The sequence below is a fragment of the Typopeltis vanoorti genome, chromosome 13 (assembly GCF_054136105.1).
Source record: "Typopeltis vanoorti isolate ZY-2024b chromosome 13, IOZ_Tvanoo_1.0, whole genome shotgun sequence".
Classification (NCBI taxonomy): domain Eukaryota; kingdom Metazoa; phylum Arthropoda; class Arachnida; order Uropygi; family Thelyphonidae; genus Typopeltis; species Typopeltis vanoorti.
Genome location: NC_143561.1, coordinates 121436552 through 121448870, shown reverse-complemented (window position 1 = coordinate 121448870; position 12319 = coordinate 121436552). Strand labels below are relative to the sequence as shown.

At 35.0% G+C, this 12319-nt stretch overlaps 1 protein-coding gene across 1 annotated transcript in view; it reads left to right on the top strand.

Annotated features, from left to right (window-relative positions):
* Positions 1–11296, top strand: part of Col4a1 (Collagen type IV alpha 1) — a 903940-nt gene extending 892644 nt beyond the window's left edge. Inside the window, exons 38-39 of the mRNA XM_090402880.1 lie at positions 510–796; positions 9570–11296. Coding sequence (XP_090259006.1) covers positions 510–796; positions 9570–9851 — 569 coding nt within the window. The 3' untranslated portion in view covers positions 9852–11296. The remainder of the gene's footprint in view (positions 1–509; positions 797–9569) is intronic.
* The last annotated feature ends 1023 nt before the right edge of the window (positions 11297–12319 follow it).

Genomic DNA, 12319 nt, shown 5'->3' with positions numbered 1-12319 from the left:
ATAAGTGTTTTGCTGTTAGTATTTTGTGTTCTGACAGTGTATATAAAGCCGGTATTGCCTCTGTTCCCAAAAGATCAGTTTTATCATTTTGTACTGTAATGACGTTAATCTATTTAGTTTGTAGGAAGCACAGAAAGCATACATTGTTATAGCATAGCATATCTTAGTATATTTTGGCTTAGTACTTTATATATTAGTGTTTTTAGGCATGTGGGAACTGTCTTTTTAACCTGTAGAGTTTGTCAGTTATTGTTCAGAGTTTGTTTTGTATATGGTGTGGTTTTACTGATCTGTGTGTTTTTTTATGTTGGAGAGTGGATACTGGATGGTTCTATATATATGGTATCAACTGGTTGAGTCAGTGGATTTCTGAATATAATTAATTTCGTCTTATCTTAATAGAATGAATAGCAGTAATAGTAGAGGTAGTCTTATTCATAAAATAAGATTCATAAAAATATTTTTAAAAAATTGTGTATTGCAAAAAAAAAAAAATGTTATTTTTCCAGGATTTGCTGGATCTTGTCTACGACGTTTCAGTACAATGCCATTCCTCTTCTGTGATTTCAATAGTGTGTGCAATTATGCAAGCCGAAATGATAAATCATATTGGTTATCTACAAATGCCCCTATTCCTATGATGGCTGTAGGTGAAGAAGCTATTAGGCAATATATAAGTCGCTGTGTGGTCTGTGAAGCTCCTGCTAATGCTATTGCCATTCATAGTCAATCTTTAAGCATTCCAGATTGTCCTCGAGGATGGAATGTCTTATGGATAGGATACAGTTTTGCAATGGTAAGTTTCTTGAAAATGGTCTCCTAAGAGACACTTTTAGACTAGTTTCTACAATGCGGTTATAAACTATATCACTTTTTTCACAGAACATTCACCATAAATAAATGACATACTACAGCATGTTTCTGATCATATTCTCCAGTTTTAAGTGTATTTGTTTATCAAAATTCATTCACCACTTCAGGAGAAAAGCACTTCCTAGTGGTAACTTCAAGAAATTACTACTGATTAAGATGCCGTACTCAACAGAGTAGTCTATTTGTAGTGAAAAGCTGTTTGCTTGGATGGTTACAAAGCTCTGTTCAACCTCCCTACAAATGTCGGGAGGTTGAACAAATGAAGTCGGTTCCATCAGCAGGAAAAGTCATGGCAGTGGCGCACCCAGAAGGGATGGGGGGTTTCTGGCCCCTTCACAACATGCGAACTAAAATATGAATTTGAAGTATTATTTTAATTCTACCATACACGAATATGAAATGCAAGCCTATGAGTTTTTATAATCCTTCACTTTCAGGAGAACACTTATTTGGACTCTAACATATGTTTGTATGTGTCTCAAGCCAGTGTAATCGAAAGCAAAAGAGATGATCACTAATTCATAAGTAGTATAGAATAGAAGACACGACACAACATAAATAAAAAAATGAATTTTAATTAGGAAAAGATTTTTGGAAAATTTTTTAGGTTTTTTTTTTTTTTCCCCTTTTTCTTTGAAGGGGCCAGAAACCCCCCATCCCTTCTGGGTGCGCCACTGCCATGACTTTTCCTGCTGATGGAACCGACTTTGTCTTCTTTGGTGCTGACCGGCTTCTGTCCACTGTTTGGATTCTGGTGTGTAATGGTGAATCCAAGTCTCATCCATAGTAATAAATCAACACATAAAATCAGTTTTATGCTTGTTAAAATGCTTCAAGCACTGTTCAGAGATTTTCATGCGAGTGTGTTTTTGATCTGCTGTGAGCAACCATGGCACCCATCTTGCGCAAACTTTTTCATATGCAATTCTTCATGCAAAATATATCCTACACGTTCTTTTGAAATGCCTATAGTCTCAGCAATTTCACGCACTTGGACTCGCCAGTCATCCAATACCATATCGTGCACTTGATCAATGATTTCTGGTGTTGTTACACTTTTTGGACATCCTTCACATGGATCATCTTCAAGGCTGGTATGGCCACGTTTAAACTCGGCAGCCCATTTCTTAATTGATGAAAACGAAGGAAAAGAGTGCTTATAAACTTTTATGAACTCCGAATGAATTTCTTTTGGCATTAAACCTTCTTTTACAAAGAATATTATAAACACATGATACTCAATTTTATACATTTCAAGGGATGCAGACAACACTTTTGCTTCAGACAGCTGTATAAAAACTACTTAATAGAATGACTTGCAATTTCACATGGATGCTTATGACAGATGTACCAACTTAGAAAAATAATCTCTTGCCGATAGTGTTGCCATCTATGGTCAAGGCCAATAACTTTTCAGACCACCCTCGTAGCTTACATATCAAACCATTTGCTATCATAGCTGTCCTTCTTCAGTGCTATCACATATATCAGTAATATATGTGTTCTTTCACTCTTCTTTCTATATATATCCAGCAACTCTTTCATATTCTCATATTGTATTTATCATTAAGTAAATCATTTGTTCCTACAAGCATTATCATCTCTTTTCTTTTCTGTTTCTTGATTGTATTCATCACATCTTTAATTTCTACTCCTTGGATATTCTCAGGTGAAGTTTATTAACAACAACAAAAAAAAGTTTGGCATTTTTCTTTTCTTTTCTTTTCTTTTTTTTTGTCGACCGATGCAATATTTGTATGGTAAATGATTTCAAATATTTGAATTGCTGATCAATAACCACAGGGATTTTAATAACAATATTAAAAAAAAATTATATTACAGTAAGAAAGTTTTTTTCTCATTAACATGAATATTACATGTTAAAGAGACACTCATAAAAATCTATTGTATATATTTATGTTTAGTTTTATGTCTGTCTACATACTGTATAAGGATGCTTCTGTCTCAGAGGCAGCAAGCATGCATGCATTCATCAGATCTGACATTCATGTATATGAAGGAATGTCCAAAGCATTATCTACCAGTCTCGACACATAGCAATAATGATGGTAGCAGATGTAATCTTTGTATTATCTGTGGTGGATGTTAGCATATCTTTAGTAGGCCAGGTTGCTGTCTGAAGGGTGTAACAAAGAATAGTTTGTTGTTTGCTGAGCGAATGAGTGTTCATAGTTTGAATTAGCTTGAACATGGTGTGTTAAAGTTATACATATTTAATACTTTAGCTATCTTTTCAGATATATACAGGATATAGGGAAGAGGAAGAGTAATGCTTTCATGTAGTTCTGTGGCAAGAGCTATATCCTTAAGACAATAGCTTTGGCTCTATGAATTAGTATTTTGAAGATCCCATATTGTTGGGCTGGATGATGTGATTGTTAATGCAAGTGGAAACCATACTTCTCTCCAGCATGTCCAGGTTAATACTACTTGGAAAGTTGCCTTCCCATGGGACTTCTTATTACAATATGTTCCATTTATTTACCACACGTTCTGAGTTAAATCAGATTGGCCTCGATAATCTGATAATGCAAGTGTCTGAGCCCACACTTCTTATGGATGACTTCAATGAACACAGTACTTTGTGGGGGTAGTACCAACATGAATAGAAAGACATATCATTGGGCAAAAGCTTGACAATATCGACCTTTTTCTTCTTAATAATGGATGAAATACTTTATTCCATGTTATTCATATTCTGCAAGAGATCTTACTATCTGCTTCACGATCACTGTTCTGCTGTTTATGTGGGATGTCTAAGAGAACATATGTGGAAATCAATGTTCCCTGGGAGTTGTGCACATGTACATGCCTAGTGACTGCGCATACAAAATTTTGCTTTCTAATTTACAATCAATTTTTTAATGTACTATAAAAACAAATTATGTGATAAATCATACTTGTCACTTATTTTATTTAGTCATTTCTCCAGTGTCTCCACTCCGATATTACTCCAACCCATTCCAAGTTAATATGCTCTAATTAGTTACCTTTTAGCCTGCACTGTATGATTGAATTGACGCTGGCATCAGCAAGTTGAAGAGGCATATTTGTTTAGTGTATCTACTGTCTAGACAGTACGGTCACTTGAACTTATGCAAACAGTGATGCATTTTTATCCCTATGTAGATTCATTTAGTTCTCACTATTTTAAAGGTTATAGCTAAACAAAAAAAAGGACAACATTAATATCAAAAAATATTACATTAGAGGGTTCAGTATGTTATACTCTTGAATTGTCACTGTTGAAATTAAAGAGGAAAAGAACTGCAAATTTGCTTAAATTTTAGTGGCTCTACAAATGTATTGAAACAGCAATGCCAGTGTCAAAGAACAACATGAACAGCCTACTGCACACATAAGTCTGAGACTGGAAACTTGCACACAAAATGTTTTTCATGTGCACATGGGCCAGTAAAAATTCGAGGGAATACTGATGGAAGCAATCATTTCCCTGTGATTTGCACTATATTTAATGCTGAAGTAGTCAGCCAAAAACCTATCAAAGAAGCAATAATGTATTGTTCACAGCAAAAACTGCAATTCCATAAAATCATCACCTTGATTTTTACACTGCCCATAGCCATGGCGGAACCCAGAATGTTAAGCATCCAAAAAAGATCAAGACAGAGCATCAGGTATATTTTATAGATAATCTTATACATTGGTTATACATAGCTTTTAATTTCAGGAAATGACAATGTACACTAGAATATTAATTATAAAAAATTTAATACTTTCCTATATTTCGGCTATGTTACAATGTTACATTGCCATCATCAGGGATCACAAAAAACGATGACGTGTGCACACAGGCACTAATACTGAGCAAATGAGGCTGAATAAAGGCATAAGAAGTCAGGCCTAGAGTCCTAAACAATGCTCCCTAGTGGGCTAAATTGGGTTGTCTTGACTTGGGCTGATATTCATAAAATGTATGAATCCCAGATTTGGGGTAGTCTCATGCACCCAAATTTGTTGAGGTTTGGAAAGTTTTTTTTTAAAGCTCATGCAGATTTGATGAAGAGTCTTCCATACTTGTATTTGCTGCAGTGTAATAGTGGCCTTCTTCCAGTATATCCTGTGGATATGCTGGAAGGCCATACTATAGTAGTATCAAGGTGTCCAAAGCAGTGTTAGAATAGTGGTAGAAAATATGCAAGAGGAATAAAAACAGGAGTACATATCAATACTCGACTAAAACTCATCAAAAACCTGAAATATATCAAGGCATTTAGAATAGATGATATCTGACCAGAAATACTTAGATATGGAGGTATAAAAGTTTTGCAGTAGTTACACTGCATAATTCAGAAGTACAAATTCTGAATGTTGAAGTAGAGATCCCACACTTACCATCTTTAACAAAGGGAATAAAGCTGAATTTTTCAGCTGAGAGTTCCAGGTAAGATTTATGCAAGCATACTTAAGAAGAGGTTGAAAAATCTTGTGAAAGAGAAACATGGAGAAGAATAAGCTGAGATCAAGACAAACAGAAGTTGAGGTTGATACAAGATCAGATTTTCAATTTATGATAAATAGTGAAGAAAACATAGGATCTGTACTTAAGTTTTGTAGATTTGGAAAAGGCATATGGCAAAGTGCCGAGAGAAAAGTTTTTTAAATGGTACAGATACATGGCAAATAGTATGTTATACAAAAGAATATATAGTTTATATTTAAGTTTTATGTCTGCAGTTAGAATTGAAGGATTACAGAAAGATGGTTTCATGTAAAATCCTTTATGCAAATGATGAAGACTCCTAAATAAATCCAGTGCAAATCCCAGAATTCTCTGATTAAATTGAATAATAGCTGTAACAAATTTGGGAAGAAAATCAGCAATATTATTATTATTAAAACCTAAATGGAGTCAAAAGACTCATCACAGGAGGTCTCACTGCTACACAATTTGTCATACCGCACCTTAAATATGCTCACTGTCTCCCCGCTCACACTCTTGGGCAATGCATTCCAATCACTCACCGCTCTCCATGCAAAATACCTGCTTCTCACCCCCTTGCTCACACTCTTCTTATACAGCTTCCAGGGATGACCGTTCTCTCTCTATCTTCACCCATTCTATGCAGAACCTTCCTGACATTAATCTAGTAATAATCTCTTAATAGCTTATATGTCTTGATCTCCTTTTATCCACCAGTATCTGCAAATTGCATTTTCTCATTCTGTCTTCTTCATACTCAACATTCCAGAGACCAGAAACCACCAAAGTCAATTGTCTTTTCCTTTCTGGATCTTCCTCTTTTTGAAAACAGGTGACCAAATCTGTGCACAGTAATCCATGTGGCCTGATCAGAGCCTTATAAAAGGGAACCATAACATCCTTAATTCTAGAAGTCAGCGCCTTCTGCATCATTCCAATTATCCATTGTGCTGTCCTCACAATTTTATTTTAGTAATAAGCCCCAGAAATTTTATGTCCACAATCACTCCAAGATCTCTCATCTCCTCTACCACTTCCAAGATATTGCCATCAACTGCTTCCCAAATTTCAAAATCTTACTGACATCCCCACTCATTTACCTATTCAGCCAGTGTATTCAAGTCCTCTTGCAAAGCCATAGCATCCGATCTGCTCCTGATAGCTCTTCCCAATTTTGCATCATGTGATATGCAGTTATTTGCATCTGGAAACAACTGCATATCACCATTCCAACTTCTCCCAATATCATTTACATACAAATTAGACAGCAGTGAACCTAAAACAAACCCCTGAGGTAAGGTACACTGCTAGTAACTTTCCTTTTCTGGTATATTGCTCCTCCATAGATAACATGCTGGGGGTGCCTATCAAACAACCAATCTCCAGTCCAGTGAACTGAACTAATGTACTGTTTAGCTCCATCTGTTCTCATTTAATTGCCAGCTTTTCATGTGGCAATTTATCAAAATCTAAATTTGATAAATTTAGGTTTTGCAAAATATAAATACGAGGAGTTATCAAAAAGAAACCTGACTAGGCTAATAAAATCTTTACAACTTACCCAATTTAAATTTGGACTCTGCCCCCCCATACCTTCAAAGTAGTCCCCTTCTGAGTCCATGCAGCAAACCCACTGCTTATGCCATGCTCCAAAATGCTTCCTGGAAGTCTTTTTGTTGAAGTGCATTAAGCACTGCTTGTGATTTGTCTTGGATCTCCTTAACAGTGTCAAACTGCTGCACCTTTAATTTCATTTTTGGAATGAAATTAAAGGTGCAGCAAAAAGAAGTCACAAGGGGCTAAATCTGGTGAATAGGGAGGATGTGGGACAACTACCAAAAACTCTAGCATTGTTAAGGTGCTGTGGGAGAGAGAGCATTGTTGTGGTGGATGAGCCAGCTGCAGCTTTGTCACAGTTCCTGTCTTTTGCAATAAACGTCTTCTCTCAACTGCCTTAAAACATTGCAGTAGAATTCTGCCATTGACCATCTATCTGGATGGGACAAATTCTCGGTGCACAATCCCCTTAATGTTGAAAAAGATGATCAATATGCTCTTTGTCACACTCCTCACTTGCTTTGCCTTCTTTGGTCTTGGAGAATGTGGACTCTTTCACTGTGATGATTGTTGTTTTGTCTCCAATTGTAGCCATAAAACCCAAGTCTTGTTCCCTGCAATGACCCTTGAAATGAAGGTTGGGTCATCAAGGCCTTTTGATGAAGATCTTGACAAACATCTACGTGGTGCTCCTTCTGGTCAGAAGTCGAGACAAGAAACAAACTTGGCAGTGACATGATGCATGTTCAAATCTCTCATGATGATCGCTTGAGCTGCACCATATGAAATTTCAACTCTGTCAGCAACTTCCTGGATGGGGATATGTTGATCTACACAGATGATCTGTTGATTTTTTTCGACATTTTCTTAGTGGAGGGTCCCAGCTTCTCATTGTCCCCCAAGGTGGTTTTTCCCTTCTTAAAATGAGAGTCCCACTCAAATCACTGAGTTTTCCTAATGGCTTCATTTTCATATGCCTTATGAAGTAATTCAAGGGTTTCTGTGGCAGATTTCCCCAGTTGTACATAAAATTGTACATTTGCTCTTTGTTCTAATTTCTCTTTTATGTGAAATCGCAGAATGTCTATGCCACTGACACCGTGAGACTGTAACTACATCTGTTGCCAAGTATCCGGCACAGTCCAGTTTCTTTTTGATAATACCTCGTATACCACTGTGTATGCATCACCCTTATCCAATGCATTTGTCACTTTATTATAATAAGTAAACAGATTGCTAAACATGATCTTCCTTTATCAAACCCATGCTGACCACCAGAGAGTATTTTTCTGTTAACCCAATTCTGAATCTTGGTCCTAAACTAACCTCTCTAACACTCTAATCACAACTCCAGACACAGAGACTGGCCTATAATTCAAAGCCCTTATCATCTCCCTAATGACCTGGAACAATTTTACTCTCTTTCTGCTGTTTTGGAACTTGATCCAAAGACTCATGTTAAAAAGACATGTAAAGGCTGTTGTTAACTCCCCAGAACATTCCTTCAAAACAGGTGGTGAAATAGCATTAAGTCCTACAGCGTTATTTACATGAAGTTTATTCTATTCCTCATATACCTCCTGCATTCAAGTTCTGCATGGATGTCACATTTACAAGAATGAAATACCTTTATAAACTGCTCATTAAATACCTCAACTATATCCTCTGCAGTGGGTATCATTCCTCCATTCTCACCAATCAATGCCATCCTTCCATAATCATTCTTTCTTCTACTGGCCACATATTGAAAAAATTTGCTAAACCAAAACTATGAAAACAGGCATAGAAAATGTGAACTGCATTCCCAGTGGAGAATCTATAGGAAAAAAGTAAAATATTTCAGCTGTTGAGGTATAGATTTTAGTCACAATAGCAAATTAAATTTGGAAATCGACAACAGAATAAGCCAAGCTGGTATGGTGGGGAGCCAGGTGAATAGATTTATATGGAATAAGAGAGAGAGAACGAGAGATTGGTCAAAACACTAAACTAGCAGCATACAAGACATTGTTCGAACCAAAGATTGGAAACCACAGATATGAGAGTTTGAGAAAAATTAGCAGCCTGAACAAATAGCATCAATAGCAGAATTATTAAAAATGAAGATATTAAGAGGGAACTTGACACTGTTAGCATTCAAGAATGTATGAGCAGGGCCAATCTAAGGTATCATCACTTAAACAGAATGGGAGGGGAAAGGTTATCAAAACAGGTGTTTGATATCAAAATGGCAGAAAAAAAGAACCAGAGGATGACCAAGATCTCGGTGGATTGATTCAGTCAAATAGTGCCCTAGAAGACCGAAATGTTAGAAATGACAATATTTAAGCTGAAAGCAATTCAGTGATTTAGAGAATTGTTGATAGGAGACTAGTAATTAGTAACACTTTACAATTAATAATGTAGTTCTGTCATATCCTGTACACCCACTGAAGGTACATCTCAGGAAATTGATGACAATACATATATCAATACATATTTTATAACTATGCAATATGCATATTACATATATACACATTTTATGACTGTTGATTGCAATAAGAATATAATTATAATGATGCAGATGATGGTTAGTTGACTAGAAAAATAATTTTTAAATCAAAATTAAAACTGCAATATTTTTATTAATAAAAAAAAATAAAAAAAAATACTGGCAATTTATTTACTTTTACAGCACACTGCAGCTGGTGCTGAGGGTGGTGGACAATCACTTTCCAGTCCTGGAAGTTGTTTAGAAGACTTCAGAGCCACTCCATTCATTGAGTGTAATGGTGCTCGTGGCACTTGCCACTATTTTGCCAACAAATTTAGTTTCTGGCTTACAACTATTGAACCTGAGTCACAGTTTATTAGACCAAACAGCCAAACATTAAAAGCTGGTGAACTGAGGTCACGTATCAGTAGATGTACTGTGTGTATTAAAGATACAAACTATGGATTAAATCGTGTGCAGTAAAGATGCGAAGTATGGATTAAATAATTAAGCTTCTGAACAATTCAAAAACTATACAGATTTTTTTTTTTTTTTTCAGAGTTAACATTACAGTAATAATGGAATCCTTCTACTGTTTTTGTAATGTTACTTTGCAATTTTCTGTGGCTGTGTAAGATTAAAGAGTATATGTTGGAAAATTGTCGCGTTTACTAAGGAAAATCTGTGTGTATATGAAATTTAGTGGTGCTACATTTTATTTTAGGTAAGGACATGTAGTGCCTTCTCTTGTCTGCTTTTTATGTCATGAGCACTGTAAGTATAATGTATAGCATAGTTGCACATAGGGCACTGTGAACAAAGCTGAATTTTATTTTTTTTCACTTTTTAATATTTTATATAGTTTATTATGAATTTCAAAGATTTAATACAAAACATTCTAAACCATTCTGAACTTTGATTGTTAATGACATTCTAGTCCTGAAAAAAGTGAGATAAAAACTTTTGAATATTTCATCATGAAATGTTCTTGCAAATGAAATTTTGTTTTTAATCGAAGCAAAATATTACTAAGTAATCATTATCTGAAAAACTGCATTATCAAATAATGCAGTTCAGCTAGTTGCAGCATACTAACTTATACGTTAGTACCCACAAGAATGAATATAGTGCTCCTGTATAAAAATAAGCAGATGAGGAGGCAAACACTGTATATTCAAACTTTACTTTTTCTCAGATATTTTGTTCCTGGATTTCCAAGGCAGCTACATATCCAAGTATCTAAAGGTTTTTTTTTTTTTTTTTTTTTTTTTTTTTTTTTTTTTTTTTTTTTTAAATATTCCTTATAGTTCCTTAACATCACATGTATTTTGGAAAAGATTTCTTTCTCTAATATGTATATGTGTGTACTTAAATAATTTTTTTTTTAGATAAACATGTACATAAATACTCTGTTCGGTTTCTAGCTCAAATATGTCTGTTGATAACTGTTATTTCCTCTCAGATTGATAATTCATTTTAAATTATTAATAAATATTGCATGATAGAATTAAACACTGCCAGAAAATAAATATTTAACATATTTTTCTATTGTTTTAAATATTTAAAATGTTTGAAGTTCTATCTTGAACTGGAAAAACAAATTTAATGTATTAAATTTGAAACTATATGCATTCATGTACAGCAGTTATTACACCTTGCCTTGGTGCCTAATGCAAAAAGAAGTATCTCACTCTTCATTCACCATGGCCACTGCCTTATGTGTCCAGAAGTTTGTTCATCATAATTACATCACTGCCATTCTTACAGCCTAGTCGCTTTTTTTTACACAACTTGTGCCTGTAAATTAATCTGTGAATTTTTGCTTACGTTGTTAATGATCATTTATTAATTAGCTAGAATAAAAATTTTAAATTCCTGTTTTCCCTGTATTGTTTACCGTTGGAAAATAAAAGGCTGTTTTTATGGGATTTTCTTAGTACTAGAGTACCTCATGAAATCCAGACAAAGTGATCATTTTCAAATGTTTACCACACTATTTTACTACAAAAAATAAGAGTATGATCAAACCAATTCAGCTATAATGTCTATGGAAAAAAAGTCACACGATCATCATTTCACCAAATGTATCCTCGCTCTAAGGACATGCAAAATATTGCGATAATATTACTCTCAGCTTACATAGAGTCACAAACTAAGTGTGAAAGGCTTAATGTCAGACTACATCTCTGATAACTAGCCTTGGACACAGATACATTTGCCACCATTCCATACGTATTTCACTCATTTACTGCTGTTGTTGTCGAGTCCATTGAAAAGCTTCTAAATATGACCGTGAGCCTGTAGAACCTTTGGCAATCTGAACTTTGATGGTGTAGAGCTTTTCTCTAGGGTTATTGTTGATTTTCTGTAGAGCAGCAGCAATTACTGGACAAAAATAGATATGGGCAGGTATTAGTTCAACTCCTGGACAGTTCTTGCATATTTCATAGCTTCTTAGTACCATACAGCTGAATTTTCATGTCTTTAAAATGTTCCATCCTTAATCTGGTGATGATTGTGGTTATTTCTCTATTTTCATTAATTTTGCTGATTTCATGCATCTTCTTGATAGTTTGTTTTAAGTTTGTCTTGATAATCTTATTTCTGCGACAGAATTAGCATGTTAGTGGGTGTAATTTTTGAGATGTCTTGCTTCTTTGGCTAGTTTGTCTGCCCTCTCATTGCCTTCGATATTTACATGGGCTGGTATCCATTGCAGTGTGCACTTCTTATTTTTCAAATTTAAAGTTGTTAAATGTTCATGAATTTCCTGTGCTAGTTTTGTTTTTCCATTTTGTAATGCTTCAAGTGCAGATTTTGAGTTACTGTAATGTAATGTTTATTTGGATTAGAGAGATAGAACTGTAGAGTTGCTTGCATGGCTGTTAATTCACAAGTGAAGTTTGAAGCTATTTTGCTAGCTGTAGATTTAATTTGCATTTCCTCACCTC